This window comes from Cyclopterus lumpus, chromosome 16 (assembly GCF_009769545.1).
Source record: "Cyclopterus lumpus isolate fCycLum1 chromosome 16, fCycLum1.pri, whole genome shotgun sequence".
Taxonomy (NCBI): Eukaryota; Metazoa; Chordata; class Actinopteri; order Perciformes; family Cyclopteridae; genus Cyclopterus; species Cyclopterus lumpus.
The window spans coordinates 9,524,235-9,546,340 of NC_046981.1; the positions used below are offsets into that span (position 1 = coordinate 9,524,235).

At 42.5% G+C, this 22,106-nt stretch overlaps 1 protein-coding gene across 1 annotated transcript in view; it reads right to left on the reverse strand.

Annotated features, from left to right (window-relative positions):
- LOC117745789 (G patch domain-containing protein 8) overlaps nt 1-19,721 on the reverse strand; it is a 31,676-nt gene extending 11,955 nt beyond the window's left edge. The window contains exons 1-3 of the mRNA XM_034554318.1: nt 19,650-19,721; nt 15,516-15,584; nt 15,079-15,387 (exon numbers count right to left, since the gene is read on the reverse strand). Of these exons, the coding sequence (XP_034410209.1) occupies nt 15,079-15,387; nt 15,516-15,584; nt 19,650-19,721 (450 nt within the window). The remainder of the gene's footprint in view (nt 1-15,078; nt 15,388-15,515; nt 15,585-19,649) is intronic.
- Nucleotides 19,722-22,106: the final 2,385 nt, after the last annotated feature.

Genomic DNA, 22,106 nt, shown 5'->3' on the forward strand with positions numbered 1-22,106 from the left:
TGTATCTCTTTCTTTATGCTTTATCACTATGTGTGGATACGTGCTTGTGAGTAGATCTGTTAAGGCCGGTGGTGTACTGGAGTACTTAAATATTATTTACAGGCTTTAAATTGGTTGTCTTGGACATACTGAGACGAAAGTGCTCAATATGATAATTGTTAACAGCACGGCAACACATTTTAATTGCAATCTTGGTTCAACATGAAATTAAAAACATATCCAAACTCCAAAACAAATCCAAGCCTCAGCATGCATAATAAATCCAGAGAGAGAAAAGGAGAGCCCAGTAGCGACATAACTCGTGGTAACAGATTCTCTCTGTTCAAATATATTGACTGAAGAGTACTTCGACTAAAGGGGGGAGATCAAGTAAAAACTTAATGAATATGGTTTACTTTGAGGAAACTATTGTTGTTGTTTTTTTTAAATGTTGCTTCTTTCCAATTGTGTTAATCTACCCGTGATGCTATTGTTAAGTATAACAGTATTGATTTATTATGGACAACATCTAATGAGGTAATCAGCTGACTCATGTCATGCACCGGTCCATATTAGCATAACCTTCTGTATCACCTGTATTTATTGTATTTACATCTACTGTTTAATATATTGTAAGTGTATCCTCAGTAGGGTAGGGTTGCTTTTCAAAAAGCAACATGTGGAGAGTACAACACCAGATCTCTCAAAAACATAAAGGACAACCTCTTTCAAAATTAAATGAATATTGAAAGTATAGAGGAGAGGAGAGGAGGGTGACACAGGGAGTAACAGTGGCCTTTGAGAATTCAGAGAAATGTTAATTGCTACTGTGCCTTGTGAGGACAATACATATACAATTCATAACTGTTTATCAAGCCCAATTAAGTCTCTAATTATCGTTGGCTATAATTATAGCTTGGCCACTGTAATGAATAGAAACAACTCCATTAGTGGTCAAAACAAATAATTCAGCAACTCTGTTCGCGCCAGCTCTGTCTAAATGCCTCTCTGTTTACATCTCTGCCCTAACTATAAAGTGTTCCTGTGATTATCTCCATCAGACACACATGCAGACAGTCTGGCAGTGTGACAGTCTGGCGGTGCCGTCTCGATTTCTGGCCACTCTTCTGTAGCTAATGACAGCTGACCTGAGGGCTAAGTTGCTTGACCTGTAGATCTTGGCGACAGACACATTTGTGCACACACACACACACACACATACACCCACACACACACACACACACACAGGAACACGGACAGACAAATTGGATCATTGAGTGTTAACGATCTGGTATTTACAGTCCCAATGCATCTCCCTTGACTGCCTTTAATATGCCTCTCTGGCCAGTACCCACCTATTTATTAATCTGGCGTGTGTGCATGCATCTGCGTGTATGTCCCAGCCTGTATTTTGTGAAACTATCTGATAGTGTTTGTGTATTTTTGTTTGCTGCGGATCACTAACCGTTTAGTATGACTAGAACAAGCACATAGAGCAACTTTAGCCAACACCGCAGATGTGTTGAGCATAGATACGGTCCGAAGTTTCTTTCAGCCAAAAGAACAGATGTGTTACTACCAGTGAGCAACATCATCTTACCCACTGCCAGCAACCAACTGTGTGAAGGAGACAGGCAAAACAAATTCACAAAACAAGATTACCACCACATGCATAGACTAGTACAAACTGTATTCCAATGATCCAGAATCAGGTTAGTCGTGACTCATAAACTGTGTGCTATTTTAAGCAACGCCTCTAAACACTGTGAATCACTAGCGGTTGTTTTTACATTGTGTCTTGCTCAAAATATAACCGAATGCTTTGTCTCCCTCTGACCTTTTAAGTTGAGCAGCATGCAAGACAAACAAACTGAATGAATAAATGATGAAGGGATTATATTTGCAAATTTGCCCTGTGCCCTTTGTTGCAATGAGGAGCGCTTCTCCTGGGATCTGATTCTTAAACCCAAGAGTTGTAACAGATGTTTTTTCTATCTATTGTTACGTGTCAGTGTTGTGTGTTTTCCTCTCCCTCTATGTTTTCCTTCCAGGTGCCAATCAGTGGCCACCTGTACAGGCCAATCCAGCTGCACCTGGGTTCCAGAAGGCCAGCTAGCCAATCAGCTGAGTGGGCCCCGTTTTAAAAGGGAGAAGGCCTGAAGAGTTCAGGAGTGTCTTTTGTTTTGATGTACTCACTGACACTGCTAGAGGTGCAGGTTTGTGGTGGGAGGTTGGGGACAGTAGGTAAGTTTGGGGTACCCTGTACGTGTGCACTCACATAGGTGCTTTGTGTCTAAGGCATTAGACTATTGGTTGGTGCTGCCTCTGTATTGTTTTAATGGACCTTTGTTAGATAAGCAGGTGAAGCCATTTTGTTTGTTTCTTTCCTAGCGGTAGTTGGCCAGGCCTACTTTTATTATCTTGATTTCTATTGTTTGGCACAACCACAACTGTCCCAACCTCTCCCACTTAGTAGTACTTTTGGGTTGTGTGTTAAACCGTGTCATAATAAATGTTATTTGAAACTACTTTTGACTTCTTTTCACTTATTCTTTGACTGCCATGTGTTTGTCCCCCCCATTTATCCACTAGACCGAGAAGTGGACGTAACACTATCTATCTTAATTTGAGAAAAGTTCACTTTTTTGCCTTAAAAACATCTCCATCGCCTTTTCTGTATATTTAGGATTGTAGGGCCTCATGAAAGAACATTTTTGTATTTTTATTGTAACTTTGTCTTACTTTTTTTCTAATACCGTGAGCCACGTCAAAGTCAGCAAACACTCTTAACTTGATATCACTGTATACACAACCACAGTAAACATGATGAACGCCACCTGTTCATTCATGAGAAATGTAGATTAGCATAATTAAAGCCCCAATTATACCATATAAGGATATTTGACCGGGCCTACATGTCTGGAAGTTTTCATTCATGAACATCACACCAAAGAATAAAAAGATAACTTTACAAGTTTGCATATGTTGGTCCTGCTTTAAGATATCCATATAACAAAACCATACTTTATGACATACTTATTAAGGAACCTGCTTAAACCACGTAATGGGAGAAAGTAACGAGCGCTGTTAATGGTGTGACATCTGAGGGTAATATTGTCGATGGAATTAAGACAAAATTGTTCATTAGGAAAATGGCTGAAAGAATACGTGATATGTGATGTTGCAGTAATTTTTAACGGAGATATTCCCTTGGACATCTTAAACCCTTATGTGAAAGAACAGCCATCTGTCTCTGCAAATATTAGGACGCTCCCTTCCAAGGGCCTGACTCGCTAAGGCATTCAACAGCAGCTTGTTTCCCATGATGCACCTGGTTACATTTCTCAATTACCGTATTATATTCAGAGACAAATTAAACTTCAATTAGTACATCATTTAAATAACTCTGCAGCTTGAGATATTCATACTGATACTGTAGTGTTATACAATAGCCAATTTTGAAATATATATTTACTCTACTAGTGCAAATTACTCCAAAGTAATGCAATATACAATCCATTAGTGAAAAACTAATTTTGGTTAACAGCAGACTAATTGCACATCCCTCCTACGACAGGTCTGAGCCACTCGTAAGCTGTGTTCGTACCTAAGAAAAAATCTAAAATACGAGAAGATCACTTAAGAATTAATCGTTCACTCACTCAGGATCACTTAAAGGGCAAAGTCAGCACTTTAACCTTGTAGTCAATCTAATATGCCAAAGCACATACCCCCCCCCCCAAAAAACTGAATAAACATCACGTTCTAAATATTTACAGGCTGCAGAGTAAGTGCTCCAAACACAACTGTAGGCATCAATTCTGCTGATAGATTTTAAGACCAATATTTTTGCTCTAAAAAAAGAAAGTTACAGGTAATGATGTATAACAGGTGACATATCACATACAAACATACAAAAGGGCGAAAAATAATGATAGACGAGTGTTGAAAAGACAAAAAACAGTCATAACTGTAGCCTACTGCTTTGATGGGGCACCTGCAGGAAGCTTGTGGCATGAACAAGTCGCACAGCTCTCCTGTTTAAGTCATAAATCTAGGATTAGTCACAAGACCTGATCAAAGGATCACCAGAAAGCTATCAAAATTAATTCTCCGTCCATCACAATGCAAGACCAAAGATCTGCCTTCGTTCTCTCTGTCTCCTCCTTACTCAACACGGCTCCCTTTATTATCGCAGAGTTATTCATACGCTGTATCATTGATCAATCCCATTCGGTGTAACATTTAAAACCTACCCACCTCTCAACATCCTCCCCCTCCTCTCTCAATCTCCCTGTGTTCATTTTTTCCTGAATACAATGGAGTTCAGCCTCTGGCTCATGCAAGACAAGATAAACGGATTCACCGGGGCAGAGCATATATAGCTTTTGGGCAAGAAAAAAAGGACATCTTTAAACATTTTCTCCACTTGAACAAACGTGACCCGTAGTTTGTTTCCAGACGTTTTTTTTGGATACATTTTGTGTTATGTGGGATCAAGGCAGAAGCAAAAATGGATGAAAGCATCCATGCAAATTCCTAAAATACCCTGCTCTACAAACTGCGGTGTCCTCAGTGAATTTAAATGTATTTTTATGATCATACCACTCACTCACAGTGCTCTTCGGGGGCTTGCGTTTGTTTCTCTAAAAGGCGAAGATTTCTTTTTCTCTCATTGCACATTAAGGAGAACATTATAAAACAATTACAGGGAGACAAAGGACTGTCAGTATAAAGGATATATCGGTGAACTTTGCACTGTCTAAAGATTACATAAGAAGAGCCTTGGATGGCAAGATTGGTGAAAGCTGATCTTCATCTGCTCTTCTCACTCCAATTATTTGAGGTATTTTTCCAACGTAGTCATAAATAATTTCTTTGCACTTCTTTGCACATAGTTCCTCTCTCTACATTAAAAGCCCTTGTCAGGCATATGTGTCACGGTTGGGGTTTGAACAGTGGTTGAAGCGGTGAACAAAGACAATCTGACAGGGAAACCAGTAAGTAAACGGGGATGACCGATGGCAAAATCAGGGGCAGGTGAGTAGCCTAATTGAGGACAGGTGTGGATAATCAAAGAGGTGGCAAACACACAGAGACAGGAAGTAAAGCTAAACATGACACATGAGGAGAGCACCAAATAAAATAAAACAGGAAATGGACAAAACATAATTGAATAGCATTAGACAAGGAAAAACACAACAAACAGAGCTCCCAGAACAAATCTCGAGATAACTGATAACATACAATCAAAGGCAGATAAACTAATAAAGACCACTAAAAGATTATAAAGCAACATAGTCTAGAGTCCAAGTAGCAATGTTTCCTTCCATCAGCTCTGGCTAAATGTCATCTCCACGTTTAAATGCGTTCCAGAAAAATGTCATTATAAGAACCATACACACTTGACATTTAAATCTCATACACAATTGAATACCCAGCATGGATATATACAATGTAGCTAAATTGGTTCACACACACACACACGCACGCACACACACACACTCCAAACACACACTCTGTACAGAACTCTGTCTGTCTAGACAAGACAGCTGATTGAAAGCGAGGATCGGTCTGTATCTGTTGAAGTGATCAAACAGTGACTGTAATCTGTCAGAGTGTGAAAATACAGATTAGAGTGAACGACAAGTTAAGAAGATGAAGATAATCAGTTTGTGAAGAGACAGATTTAAAGAACAGGATTAATGCGATCGCAGATTACACGCTGCACTCTTAACGCTTGGCTAAATCCCGCCAAACTCACAGATGAGGGGAGCGAGGATGGCTGAGCCGGAGCGATTGGTTTCTGCTGTCGCTGAATGGAGGAATGATTGCTGTCTTTCAGGCATTTATGATTGGGTGAGCATTTGTGTGTGTGTGTGTGCATGTTCGCTGTGTGTGGTTCATTGGTGTTATCAGGGCAAAACACGAGTGTGGCCAATAATAGTGAGTGATCTTTTCTCTGGCACATTAGAGTATGAGTGCATGGATAGCAAATTAATGATGCTACAGACGGGAAGGCTGGAATGAACTGTTGGGTATAACCTCACCACACTCATACAGGGGAGACACACACACACACACTCACTGAACACCACTCTGTGGTGCACGTCAGTCTGACTTTGTTAAAGCTGGGTTTGCTGTACTCAGTTAAGACCCTGTGCTGGCCGGGGATTGAAATCCCACCAGGACGCTCTCTGCTTTCAACATCATGCTCTCCCTCGCTCCATCTCTCTGCTCTCCAGATCTCCTCCTTTTCCAGTGTGTCCTCGCTATCGTTCTCAACTTCTATCCAGCCCTCTGTATGGTTGCATTAGTATGTATGGCTGTGTAGCTCGGGGTTTAGAGGTTTATGTCTCCTAATAGACAGAGATTTGTCCTGTCACACCAACACCCCCATACAGCTTAAAGAGAGAGACAGAAAGACAGCGACTCCCGGCGCTCTGTGTTTGGAGGGGAGAAAAAGAACATTTATGTTGCGGTCTTATCTCCAGAGAGAAAGGTTCCATTTTCGTACAGACAAATTATAAAGCATTAAATTGTGGCTTCTCCCACGCTTTTCATCTTCTTTCTCACCTCTCTTGCTCTCTCTCTCCTCCTTTCTCTTCCTCTTTCACGTTATTGGATTAAGACCAAAGAAGAAGAGTGAGGAGATGAAGAAGGGATGAGAGCTTATTAAGCATGTGAGAGGTGAGATGACATACGGCTGTGAAGAGATCAAGGAGGAGGAGGAGGAGGAGGGTGTGTGTGTGTGTGTGTGTGTGTGTGTGTGTGTGTGTGTGTGTGTGTGTGTGTGTGTGTGTGTGTGTGTGTGTGTGTGTGTGTGTGTGTGTGTGTGTGTGTGTGTGTGTGTGTGTGTGTGTGTGTGTGTGTGTGTGTGTGTGTGTGTGTGTGTGTGTGTGTGTGTGTGTGTGTGTGTGTGTGTGTGTGTGTGTGTATGTGTGTGTGTACAGGACATTTCTGTATTTCTCCCTGTAGAAGGTAGAGGGGGAAGAGGGAGGAAGTGAGGCATTTAGCTGTGGAGCACTTTAATCAAGGGGCGAGCAATCCTGCATGACCCACTCTGTCATCCATTATTGATGCCTGCCTCAGCCAGGCTGATGAATCATTAAGCCACTCATCAGGCCTGGGAAATCTGCCTCCTCCTCGGCCGATGACACTCATTTACATAAATCACACGCTGCTATTTTTCACACGCTCACAAATAAACAAAAACACGCACCCACATGCAGGCAAACACACAACGTTTATTGATTTTGGTTTGCTCTGTGAAGTGCAAGTCCATTTCCAAAAATACACATGTCTGTCAAACCTGGAAGAGATAAGTTAACTCGCACTGTGATACATAATTAAGAACGGGGCTTATGCTGTTCACAACAAGCACTAAGCAGCTGCAACACCGGCACATTCAGAGATGAAAGACAATATGTTCCACATCCTCCGGACCTCACATTACACTTGTTTCCGACAACACAAGAGACACGTTTTCGCAAATCAGTAAATCAAACACATAGCTCACTTTACATTTGGAGAGAGAAGAGAGTGAAACAGGAGTAATGACGGAGAGAGAAAGTAACAGAGGCAGAGAGCAGGAGATCTTGTAGAGTTTGTGTTTACTTCTTGCCTCTGGGTTTTATGGCTGAGGAAAAGTAAAGAATCTTATGGAAATTGATGAATACCCATGGCGCGCAGGCACGCACGCACTCACACAATCCACCCACACGTTTCCTCTCATCTTTGTGGGGTTTCCTCTCCTCTTACTCTCCTTTCCTGCTGCTGTTTCCATGTCTTCCCATTCAGTGTTGTGACTAATCCCGTACCACAGGGTTAGAATATACCTCACAGCAAGGGTAAGAAGGCCCCAAAGCAGACTCGTGCAGAAATGTGCAAGCACAATCGCGCCAAATATACATACTGAAACAGACAGAGGAAACATGCCCTCTGCCCATATAAAGAAGGTAGCCAAGGCCTGGTGGCTGGTAGCTGGAGGCTGCTTGCAGACCACTGTGATCCTGCCATCCTTGCAGCGCGCAGCCAGGACATTTCTGCACAGCGCTAAGCTGAGCGCCTGGCTTCTCCAATCTGCTAAGCACAGGAATGCTGCTGCTCATGATAATTGTGGTGGGTTGTTCTCATGGCTGATGTGAAGGCTGGTTGAAACAAACGGCATGAATTATTAGTGTCTGCATCATGGCTCGCGCTGCTGGTGGAGGTAAGTCTGATATAATGTGATGCATTGTTACTGATGCATGACCGACCCTGTGCTACAAGAATGTCCTCGTAGCTCCTATCTGCTTTGATAAATAAACATGAGAGCACACCAGAGTGAACACATAGTGTTATTATAATACTACATGCATTTCTGTCCCGCTCGTGCACCTTTTTTTTGTCAACTTTCTTACATGTGTGTATTCTACTCTATGATACTGTGCTTTATGTGCACACATACAAGCAATATATTCCCAGATACCCAGATATATAATAAGGTAATAGTTAAATAAAACTCTTTTTATTGGACTCCTTGAACCGAGCATTGACCTTTTAATCCCTTATTTCCCTCAGGGCTATTTGTCAGAGGTCAGAGGGGAACTGTGAAAAGGTCAGGGGTAAGATGCTGTGGCTGAGACAGTAGAATCATGAAAGCCTCATCTCCAGATTCAACAAAGCACCACTGACAATAAAAACAATGTCCAGACAGCAGACATCTAAATTATATTTTCAACATTCAAATTACCAATGTACACACACGTTATATAATAGGTTTTTTAATCATGTCAATCTCTCGGTTCTCCTAATTCAGGCTATGAATTGAAGCTGTCTGTGTTAGTGTGTTGGTGCACGAGACACCAGAACAGCCAATTCTGTGCAAGTCCTTGCAATGCAAAACATGGAAGCCTTGATCTTATGTCGATGATTTCAGGGAAGTGAAACTTGTTCATATGCATTAAAATTCCTATGCCACTTTGATCTATAAATGCAACGTGCCTGCTCGACTACTTTCAGTCGCAGTTATTTTTATAAATTGGCATTATGCACATGAAAAGTGGAAAATAATATGAGCTGAACGTCAAGCTGAAAATGAAATCCAAGTTTTCTTTTTTTCGAAAGGAGGCCCCTTGCTCTCTGATAGGCCGGGAGTAATTCTTGGGCTTCTGTTCAACCGTGAGAAGCTGGTTTGCAGCCTCTATTTCAGTGAGTCATCTCTCCTCCAGAGAAGAGATAATTAATTTGTCTGATCTGCTCTTAACCCCGGCCCGGCGTGTCAGTGCACACAGGTGAAAATATGTGTAACGTGGACACCCACATGTGCATGCAGGCATATATGCACACTGAGTTAATGGAGCTATAATTGTTTCCCACATATGAACCTACGGTACATGAAAGCATGAATCCATATATAGCAGCAGAAAAGAAAGTAAAGCAAAATGGGGGTTATTAAAGAACAGAAATACTGACCAGTAATATAAAGCACACCCTCTCTTTTCTTTCATTCCTTCAAGGAGTTTTCAGCAATATTGCTACTCCAATATTAATACCATAGCCTACACATAAAAACTCCCATACTGTACACATAAATACACACACACACACACACACACACACACACACACACACACACACACACACACACACACACACATTAAGATTTAAAGGCCTAAACGGTTGAACCATTGACTTGATAAAAAATGAATGGGCTGGATGAGATGAGATGAAAAGCAATAGGAGAGAGAGATAAAAAAAAGAGATTGGAGCAAAGGTATCGCCTAGAGAAATGGAATGGTGAAGAGACAGAGAAGCAGAAATATAGCATATGCAAGGAGAACAAGACCAAACCTTGAATCAGACATGACATGCTAATGTCTATGAGACAAAAACACTTTCATCTCTTCAACGCTTACTTGTCGTCTCGCTTTCTACGTTTATTTAATTTTCTTTTGAGCGTGCCTGTCAGCTTCTACCTCTGCTGGTGATCCAGATGGTTCATCAAACATCCTATAATTATCAAACACCCACTAATTGTAAGTATGTGTGTGTGTATTTATGTGCTGGTGTGTCTCCAGGTAATTATCTGATGCTGCGATCACTAATGACCACACAGACAAACAGCTGTCCCAAGGTAATATACAAAATGAGGGGTTGGCCATCTGTGGTGTGCATGTGTGTGTGCGCATGTGCATGATAACATGTGTGTCACTCATAACATACTGTACATCTACTGCCAGAAAGTGCACTTTACAGATGTTTGCAAACCTCATGATGAATCGCAACAAAAGCAGACAAACTAGTACCAAAAACTCTCAGCCCACATAATACCCTCCAAACGTGCTCACACCCACACAGAGCTCCCCAGGTCAGCTCGGCAAAATCAGACATCCATACAGCCGCTTTTTACCTCTCAGGCATTACATAAATAAATAAATACTTCTAGTTCATAAAGCAGCATCTTTAGTCTGACAGAAGTTTCAGTTCAATGGGAGGCCTGTAAATTTGTACAAACACACAGCCTCTGGGTGAAACATAATCCTTTAGTGATTGATAAACAGCCTTTGGAAGTTTAAGTCCAGTTAGTGTGTATGCGTGTTTATGTGTGTGTGTGCATGAGTGCATTTCGAAAGAGCAGGTCAAAGACACACAAATAAATAGTAACTCAGTCGTCAGTAAATTGAATAGAGATCATCTCCATCTTTGAGGTGAACAGGCACTATACAGCTGGCAAGCCCACTCGAGCAGAAGCACAAAGACACCTATACAGAGGCAGAGATGAAGGTGCTTGGTCTGTACAACTCACACTTCTCTCTTTCTCCATCATTCTGAGGGCGTGCTGCACTGGTGTTGAGAGACTGGCAGGTTATGTCCCCTCAAAATATGGTTAATTTAAAAGTTACGCAAGCAGACAGGGATGGAACTTGCTAGGTCAAAGAAAAAAGAAACAGAGGTGTGTATGTGTGTGGGAGACATCCTCTGGAGAACCGTCCTGGTTATCAAGTAAAGGTTATTATGCTATGAAGCACTAATGAATTCATTTGCTAAATGAAATGTCAATAAAGGCTTAAGAGAGTGTTAAAATCGATGCCAACTGTCTGACTCTACCCCGCTACCCTCCTCTTTCTCGTCATCCTATCTCACCCATCTGTCCCAATTATCCACCTTTCTCCCCAACACACACTCGCTCTCCAGAGTGTTGAGTGTAAACTGTGATGAAGGACATTAGCAGTGATCAGTGGCAGCACTTTGCAGTGGTCAGCAGGAATGGTCCAGTCATGCAGGACTTTAGTATTCAGCAGCACTCACCTGCTCACTCTCAAACTGCTCCACTTGGGCCTGATGGCTGCATTGGTGTGTGTGTGTGTGTGTGTGTGGATATCAACATTACACTGTCTGAATGAGTGACTGCAGCAGCATTAGGGGTCATGACTGAAATAGCTTTTCTGACGATACAAGACTCAAGAACTGTATAGCTGCTGTACGTCACAACCACCTTTAAAAAAAAATAAAATAAATAATAATCCTTTTAACTCACATTTCTCATGAATCTCTTTCTTTCTGACATTTGCCGAACTTCATAAATGTCAAGAAGCTATTACCAGCACGATTGTCCCCAGGGAGTTCTTTAGCACTGAGTCCGTATCATTTATTATTATGATCATCATTAACTGCGCACTAAGATGCCCACACCCATGAGCAAACTGGCACGGCAAATGGCAAGCCAGTTGGCTCATCTCACCTCTGTCCCCTCATGATGGCTTAATATTTGTAGCTAAGTACTTGACTCACTCCAAACATGGCGGTGTTTTTGTACAGCTAAATACTTGTTTCAAGATAATTGTTCGGGGCATATGTTTAAATGCCACCTCATTTACATAAACACTGTTCAGCTCCCTGCGGAATCAATGAAAACACGAGGGTGCGAACGCGAGTCGCACACACACACACACACACACACACACACGCGCGCGCGCGCGCCAGGCCTATTCACACTCACAACGACACTGTGCGGTACAGCCAACGATTCATCTGTTCTCTGTTACGGCAGTGAAATATACATCAAAGTGGTCTTCAATGGAAGTATACACACACACACACACACACACACACATCTTCTTTGCTTCCTTCTCTCTCTCTGTCTCTCTCTCTCTGTCCCGCGCTCTCTCTCTCTCTCTCTCTCTCTCTCTCTCTCTCTCTGTCACACACTCTTTCTTGGTATATGCAACATTTACAAATACAAAAAATACACAGCCAGTAAGTGCACAGAAACTGAGACCCAGGGCATCAGGGAAAGGTCAGAAAGTTTAAAACACACACACACACAGACACACGTCTACACAATTCTACAGAGAAATGGGGAGAAAAGAGGGAAAAGGATTGACGGATATTTGGACAAGAGACAGCAAAAGACATGCAGGTAAGTATCCTCCATGCTGACAATAGGAATGAAAAACCTTTGAAGTATTAATGAGAGTTTGAAGAAGGACTCACCAATGATGATTAAGCACTAAAATACGTACGGGAACCAAACTTTAGACCAACCGAGACGCCCATCACAACAACTAATTAATGATGATAAACGAGTACTGATCAAAATCCTAAGCTCGACATACCACAGGGAAGCTAACCAAACACAAGAGCACAGAACTCTTGACAAACACGAGAGGATTTGTTACAAAGGGGAATGAAAGGGTGCCGTGTGTCTAGACGGCTTTTCTTTCTCTTCCATAGGCACTCAGTATTTTGTTAATGCTGCAATGTCTTATCAAAGTGAAGACACACAAAGTCACCCTTGACAAATCCCAGTTGAGATATCCTTGGTACTCCACTGATCTGAGCTAAATCAAACAGCAGTAGCTGTTGTGCATGGCTTGAACGGACAGGTGCAAAAGATGTTGCTCAGCATGTCTTGGAGAGGTGTGTTAAACTCACCCGCTCTCTGCTGACAGACTTGTTTTTCTTCCTAACACAAGAGGTCACTTTTGAACTACTTGACCACAAGCGGTGACTGTTTATCATGCTGACAGGACCATAAATTGGTCAAGTCTAAACTAATATGGATAAATCTGAAAGCACATCTATTTTCTTTCGACCTTCTATTCCTCCTTTTGCAGCATTTTCCAGCACTGACAACTTTCCGCACACATATCTATATTAGTTAGGACATGGAGGTAAATGATGTCCTTCCTACCACAAACACTATTACTGGAATCCATCAGCTTGAAGAGAATACTATGAACTCAACACTTCTATTTTTACTTGCCTTTGTCCACATAGAGGTCTGCTATACTTGAGCCAGACAGGTTATGGCTTCAGACTAGTCTTCAAATTGTTAGTTTTGTCAGATCAACAGTTACAATTTCAAATATATTCAGTTAAAAATGACTAAAGTTATCGAAATAGTTGCCAATTTACTTTCTGTCAATCCAAATAATGATTAATTGACTAATTGTTTCAAGTCCACATCTGATGATATATGACACCATTCAATAATGATATAGTAGACAGATTGTGATCTGCACTCAAAAAGTATTTTGTTTTGAGACTCATCCCTGACTGGGAAGTTTGACAGAAATTGAAAAGACGTGGCACTTTGCTATAAATCAAAGAATTGTCAAGTCTCTTCAAATAAATGTTCATCACATGCAAAAAGGAAAACAAATTAGCAACTGCCTGAAAAATAGGCAAATGCATTCATGAGTCCAAATATGTAGAAATGACGGATATAGTCCGTATACGCTTCAAGAGCATCCAAATTAGACTTCCTCTGAGGACTCGGTCTTGTTTCCCAGACATAACTTAACTTGTTGTCGGTGCAATAAGAAATTAACATTTGATGATTCTACAAGCAGATGAATGGGCTCCGAGACAGATAATTTAAAAGGGAAGCCCTAATTTCTAGAAATTAAGATGCATGTGGATTGTGTGCATGATGATCTCTTTTACGAGATGTTTAGCCCATCTGTGTGTGTGTGTGTGTGTGTGTGTGTGTGCGTGTGTGTGTGTGTGCAAACGTTTGCACATCTCTGCCAGTCTGACTGTCTGCTCCACACTGTTCGCTCATTCCCATCACATCGTGAGCGCGGGCCCAACATGACAGACTGGTAATGACTTGAGTATGAACACGCGCACACACACTTACATAGACACATTCATACACACATACCAGCTGCTCCTTTCCTCCTTTCTCATCAAACTTGTCATCAGCTTCGCCAGTTTGTCTCGTCTCACATTAAGAGCTCATGAATAATGTGTGATTACCAGAGACCCTCCAAGCAGCTCCTAAATCTAGAACACACACACACACACACACACACACACACACACACACACACACACACAAATTCACAAAGTCCAAAATATCATGTACATATTTACTTGTACTGTTATCGTCTATGCTTCCTTTTCTCTCTCTCTCTCTCTCTCTCTCTCTCTCTCTCTCTCTCTCTCTCTCTCTCTCTCTGTCACACACTCTTTCTCTGCAACATTTACAAATACAAAGAAAAAATACACAGCCAGTAAGTGCATAGAAACTGAGACCCAGGTTATCAGGGAAAGGTCAGAAAGTTGTTGGCAGGTCACACACACACACACACACATTTACAGACACACACCTAACAATTACTCCCCAGGTAATTAGTGCTATTTTCGGCTGGGCAACTCATCTCCTCCTGAAAGCACTAATGTAATTTGATTTGTTTAATTCCCATAGCCGCAAGAGAGAGGGAAGCATGGAGGGACAATGGTTTCATGGTTGGATACCTAATTTATCTTCTGTTTAAAAATATTCACGTCTAACTGTCCTCGACAAACAACAATTGTTAGGGCTCTAAAAAAGAAAAAGAAATAAAATATCTTCATCCTCAGATACTGTCTCCTATGTTTTCTTATATCATGCACACACGATTAACTTACAGACACACTTTACTGTACTTGTGAGGACGTTTCCACCATTTTCTAACCCACAATGAGTAACAAAATAAAGTGGAAAAAGTGGCTGAGTGTGTCTCTCCACACACACACACACACACACACACACACACACACACACGCGCGCGCGCACACACACACACACGCACACACACACTTAGGGTTTTCAGCTTGTTATCCTACCGGTGAATCACTGGTTGCGGTTGGACACAGTGGTCCTCTGAAGACCCCCTTGACGCGCCGAAAGTGGCCATTACTCAGGTGCGTGGAGCTGATAACCAGGTAGTAACACGCGCTGCACGCCATCCCGGGGGCCTCCCGGGGCTTTGAGCCCATATTCGGCGCGTGCCTCACTTCCCTGCCTCGGGTCCTCAGCAGTGTCCCAAAGGTCGCCAAAGTCGGGTCCCGTGTGAATGCTGTGTAGGTGAGGGCACAACCGGGCCGGTTTGACGGAGGACGTCTCACTCCGGTCCCGTGTTGGAAAGTCTGTGGCTGCATTCAAAAAGGGAGACAATATGAGAAGGTGAAGACCTGATTATGCGATGTATGTGACAACTACTAACATAAATAGACAAAAAAAAGAGAGAGACAGAAAGAGTGAGAGACTGGAAGTCACTGACCGAGCTCCGCTGCTTGAGTCTGCGGTAGGCATGCTGTCGTCGGTCGGGCTTAACAAGATGAATGAGCGCCTGTGGATTGCCAAAGGAGGAGACGAATCCAACCAATCTCTGTGTCCCCCCCCCCCCCCCCCCCCCCCCCCTCCCTATCTCTCTCTCTCTCGCTGTCTTCTTACCACTCTGTATAGTGTGTGGTGTGTGCAGCCTCAGCCAAGCAGCAGCAGCCCAAATGGAGTTCTCAGTAAAGAAAGGGGGAACAGGCACTCTCGCAGGTGCGCCTCCTCCTCATGCACGCCGAAGAAGAAATAAAGGGAAACCATCGGACCCTTTCTCTTTTCCTCTGCTCACTATTGGTTAACATCACCTGTCCTGTGAATGGAATGTCGACAGTCCGAGGTGTGAGAGAGGCTACATTCATCCAGAGCAGCGCAGGCTGAAGTGGTTCAGATTCCCTCTCAAGGAAGAACCTCTCTCTCTCTCTCTCTCTCTCTCTCTCTCTCTCTCTCTCTCTCTCTCTCTATATATATATATATATCCCTCCCCCTCTCTCCCCCCCTCTCTCTATCTGCTATATAGCCTGTATGCAGCCCGTGCTGCGTGGGTCTGGGACAGGGTATGGGGGAATTACTTCTGTCCGCGCTGTGCTTGAGTAACTCCGAATTACCCCCCTCCTCCTCCTCCTCCTCCTCCTCCTCCTCCTCCCCATCTCTCCAATTTCTCTTTTCTTTTAGTTACGTCTTCTCTTTAGGGAAGGTGATACACTTTATTTACACGATGTGTGTCATTGTGATTTAAGAATATCTGTAAGCGAGCCCATCGACAATGTGCCAATCTTTCACTCTCTCATTTTTTTCTGGGCACCTTCTTCCCCCCCCCCCCCTTTTTAAGGGCATCAAAGTAAAAGCGCCAAGCTTTTACAAGGTCTCGGTGTCGTCAGGGGAAAGGGAACCTCACTCGGTTGCAACCTCGGAGCCAATTTGATTACAGATAAAAGGGTCTTTCTCCGGCTCGGCCTGTCAAAGTGCGCCGGGTGCCGTCAAAGAGGCGCTCGGAAGCTGCAGCTGAGCCTCAGTGTGTCAGCGGCGTAGGGCGCTGTCCACCAACGCGGTGCTGAAACTATTAAACGACACGCAGCACCGCGGCGCGTCATGCATATTCAGCCCGGGATTAGGGTGCCGTTTGTGCTCCACGTCAACACTGAACGCAGCTCTGGGGTTTAGAGGTAAACATGAGGTAGAAGGACACAGAGGGACGAGACACAGCCTAGGACTGACCTTTTTTTGACGTGACGTGTGCACCCAGAAACAGATACATCCTTGAGGTTATAGCAAAACTTTCATGTTGTTATATCAAGTTTGAGCTTTATTTAGGGTCTAAACCCTAACACACTAACCCTTTTACACCTGTCACTGTAGATGAGTTATGTTTCAACAAAAATGTCTGATTCTGATAGCTACGTATCCTTCCAAGTCGTTAGATTTAGTACAGCTATACATTCTGCTTTAAGCTCTTTAAATATCTGCCTTCATGCAGTGACTAAATCAAAGTTATAGACAACAACAAAAAGAAGGTGCTGCTGTTGTTTTGATGCACAGAAAAACAAAACCTCAACAAAACTTTCGCTTATCACATTGGCTATTCAATGCACACACTGTGAACAACTTGTTGGTTTCTTTTAATGTTTTAACACTTCTAATACAAATATGGCTGACCCTTGTACTTGTGTAGCTTTTGCAAACATATTATTCTCGGCCACCTCCTACTCTTCATCAAACTGTTGCTCCTCTGCAACCTACTCATTCTCTCATTCTACAGCATTTCCTGTCCAGTCCTCGAGGCCAGGTGCTGCCCCTTCTCAGCCCTCTCGACACCACGGCGCTTTGTAGCTGCCTGCATCGCTTCATGAACTAGCCTCGAGGTAATGTTAGTCAAAATAACGTTGCATTTTGGTTTTGATCTGTTATGACTGAGAGAGTATGAAGTGATTTTTTTTTTACATGCATGCCCTCATATGAGAGGTTTATTCCTCTGGGATCTGCGGCTCCAGTGAACACAGAAAGAATGAAGCATGCATGTGTCTGTATACCATACTCCTCAGATATGGGCATCCTAATGGGTTTATACCCCCTTGCTCAAACAGGCGCTTGTATTACAGATACCTCTTTGTTTACACTATATGGTGACCCTCTGTGGTTTCTCAGGAGACAGTGGACAGAGGTTCCTCAGTGATGGATGTCCTCTCGGCTTTAATGAAGTTTGCCATGCTGTGAGACATGTTGTAAACATTCTTTCTATCTATCTATCTATCTATAGTCCAACATTATAAAGAACAGGAGCACTAATACATAGCTCAACGTTTATAACAAATACAAATTCGTTTTTCTTCACCTGTGAGTCAACTTACCAGCGTTTTTCCTGCCTGATATCCTGTTCTGATTCCGACGTCCCTTCGTTTCCGAGTAAGCCCGATCCCTGCCTGTACCTCTGCCGAGTTTGACTGCCTTCCTGTGAATGACCCTGGACTGTTTACGTTGACGATTCTACTCTCCCCTGAGTGAGACAGCTGCTCTCACCACAGCGGGTCAGAGCCTTGCCGACCGGCCTCAGTCCCTCCCCATTTACATCGGGAGAACCTTCGGCGGTCCTTCTCCAGAGACTCTATCCTGTTGCAATATTACCTTTATCAATAAAGGAATCCTTGTGAACTTTACTCTCTGCCTCGGGTCGTGCATTTGGGTTCTTTCATTAGTGCTCCGGCGTGACAGTATAATCTTTTAGATATTAAGGTTGAGGCGTCTTGCACACCTCACAAGTCAGTAGTGTCTCTCCTTGTGGTTGGATTTCAAAGGGAACACCTACATATATAGACATGTGATATTATTTTGTATATTTGTTCTTGTCATGTAAAGAATCATAGCTACTATTGAGGAAACAGTGGTCTTGTTCTTTGCATTTTTTCTGGTAATCTTGTAGGTTTTAGGGACCTGGGGTGAGTTTACATTCTGCATAGTTGGACATTTTTCTGGCTGACTTATTTTTAGCCACCATTCTTTTCAACTGTGGAATATTTTAGGCCAATAACTAAATAGAAAGATACAATTCCCTCTCCTGGATTTCTATCTACCTTTCACAAATTGCTGTTTGTAGAACTATCCATCTACAAATGTGGTTGTTTTTCATTTTTCAGACATTTCTAGAAGGATTAAAGGTCATTAAAAACATTGAATTTATCTGGAAAATGGATCGTCATAGTTCATGAAAATATGTCCATTCATGGTTTTCACAGAACAGAGATATTTGTGTTGGTAAATAACAGTTACAAACAATATAACTGAAAGGTTCACAGACAAATATATAAACCTTTGGTGTCAGGTCAGAATTTCCTATGAGGGCAGGAGGTAGGATTCCTGATTTCAGTATTTCTAATATGCTGGCTACTGCCCTGTAGTGCTGATCATGTGCTTTTGCATGAATTTGTGGGACTGCATGCTCTTACATAAGTCCAGCAGTTTTCCTCTGCTCCTAGTCTATCCAGTGTGTTGCTATCTGCTAAGCCATATAGGATCTTCTGCTAGTTCATTGTGACCCTGAGGGTTACATGTAACCACGTGTTGCTGAAGCTGATGTTGTTGGTTTGCCACTGCTCAGTAGTCTAAACTCTAACATCAACCACGTCGCTCTCCAATTTCCTCCTGCAGCCACCGGCCTGAACCGCGGCAGATCATATCAGGAGAACCATCTAATAACAATAAAATCATCTGGGTGGAGAAAACATCACTATACCCATGTCTGCATCCAGACACCCACATACAATAAATGAACACCAATTACCAAGTATGACAGTGATGGAAACATTGTCTTCATGCTTTATCTCAGCCACTTTACCACCTGGGAATACATTTCCCACACACGCGAAAATTACCTCCATGCTATTTTCTAGCAAGAACTTAGTTAATGTCTCATACTTAAAAGCACTGCTGTAATGTATTTTCTGTGTCTTGAAATGCATTAAGAGCAAAGCAGAGCCAGTAAGGACCGAATCCTGAATAACACAGTGATTGAAAAAAGTAGCTTTTGTCAATAATGTTTTAATAATGTCAGTGAACGCACACAGGATGGTACAGGTGTGTGATATACCTTCAGGTTGTACTGGGTGTTTGGAGAGGGGAGGGGGGATTTGTACTGATCATTCACAAGAGAAAACACCATTGTGTATATTTTAAACACTCTTATTCCCTGAAAATCCTCCCCTCTCCCTTGCTATCTCCCTGCTCGTGGTGCACTTATTACTGTTGGAAATGATGCAGTAATACTGAGAGGATGGGGGTGGGTGGGTGGTAGAGTCAGGGCGAGAGACAGATAGAAAAAGAAAGAAGGCAAAATCTCGGTGGTATCTGTTTTCCCCAGTTGCCGCCTCTGGCTCTACACCCCCACCCCCCCCCCCCCCCCCCCCCCTCCCCCCCCTCCCTTCTTATAAACCGTTGAAATATTACAGTTAGGGTTTTGGCACATATTGCTGTCTTTTATGCGCAGTGGATGAGATTGCATTTGAATGTGTTATGATCCAGAAGTAGGCAAGTTTGTGTGGAAATAATTGTGTGTGTGTGTGTGTGTGTGTGTACTGCATGTTTATGTGTGGGACAGCAATATTGAGCAGTTTCCTCAAAGAATTCAACATAGCATCACTATGAAAATAGCAAATAATTTATATTTCATATGGAGGCAGATAAATATTTTTACTTAATCATTTCCAGAAAGCTCCACAGAGAGCCTGTGTGAAAGTGATTTCTTTTATCAAATAAATATTGCCGGATCAACAGCATTTAATTTGTGAACAAAATATAAGAGAGATATCATTTGACTTTAAGATACCAACAGCTGTGAGCGGGTGTGTGAGCACATATGTTTACACATATGTGTGCAGGAAAATTAGGATTTATTACAGTAATATGTGCATTTGTCCATATGTACATGGTGAGACTGCGATTTATTGCTCAGCATGTGTGTGTGCGTGTATGTCTTCTCACCTGCATGTGTGTGTGTGTGCAGTTTGTGTACATGTATATCCCAGTGCGAGCGCATGTGTGTTCATCTCGTGTGTGTCCGCACATCCACCAGTGAGAATATAAAAATGCCTGCATATGGGCGAAGCCATGCACACATTGGTCTTGCACTACAGATTGATAGGAATGAAATATTCCGTAATCTAAATGTAAATGGAAGTGAAATTTACCGGTGGGTTCTATGTAATTACCAGTGCCACAATTTATTAGACTTGTGTTTGTGTAAGGTGGTGAGCAAGAAAGAGAGAAGAGAGCGAGAAGGGGGATTGAGGGGAAATAAAGAGAGCAAGTGAGAGAATGTGCAAGGGCTATCAGAATGACAGAGTAAGAGAAAGGATAATTAATATTTAGTTATGGTTCCATGGTTGAGCAGTATAGGTGCAGGCTTACTGCATAGAAAGAGGGCATGGGGAGTAAGAGGCTGGTCAAAAGGGTGCATTTAGACAGATGAATAGGAGTGGAGTGGCCTTTCCTCTGAATATGACTCTGTTCAGCACACAACAGAGAGGAGGGGAGGGTGAAATATGGGATGAGGGCCAGACTTGAGCCTGTCAGAGCTGACAACCTGGCTTCGGATTTGTACTTGATCTCCTGGGTGGCGGTCAATTAGTCACTCTCTGGTAAAGGGTTCTGATATGTGTTTGATATATGGACAGTGCATGAGTTATGCTCTGTCCTGACCTGAACCCTGGTGGCCCTGCAGTTAAAGTGAAATAGTGTCGGAGGCAGTTGCACCAAAAAAGATAGGGATCATTAAGGTGTGCTGCTGCGCTTACACTGCAACTCTCCCTTATACCTATGCGGAGAAAGTGTGTATTTACTAAAGCGTGTATATATTTCTCTTTTAGTTTTGTGTTGGTATTTGCATGTATTTGCCCAAACTCCCTCTGCTACATTAAGGCAGGGTTGAGATTCAAGATGTAGTTTAAATGCACTTCTAGCAATTAATTTCACATATCTCAAAATCCTCTCCCCCTCCTCCACCCTCTTTTGCCCCCTCTCCCCTCTGCAGCCCTCTCCCCTCCCTTGGCATGCTCCCTGGAAGCTAATCAGCATATATTCTGCTGCAGATGAAAGTAATGTCCCTAAGAGCTAGCACTAATACAGAAATACACAACCCCTTGTTCAGAATGACATCAGTCTGGAGTATGTGCTTCTACATGTGTGCATGGTGTATTTTGTGCATGTATCTCCTTTTGTTTGTTTGTGTAAGTATGTGTACAATGAACTTATGCCAGTTTCGACCCCATACTTGTTTAGCATTGTGATGCCAGATTAAAAATGCTATTGACTGGATCAAAAGATACCGCTGTGACTGAGTCCCGGAAAGCATATGAATGTATTTCCTTTTGTTTGTGACAGTAGAAAGTTGTTTGGAATGGCAGCTAGTTTATTTATTGAAATATCAGTGCTGCTTTGTAAATAATAGATACGGTCTGTTTATGGGGTCTGGTTTGTCCCAGAGGACAATGGGAAACACACAGTGCTGAGCCAATTTTAGTCAAACACACGGGAGCAGACTCAAGAGTCC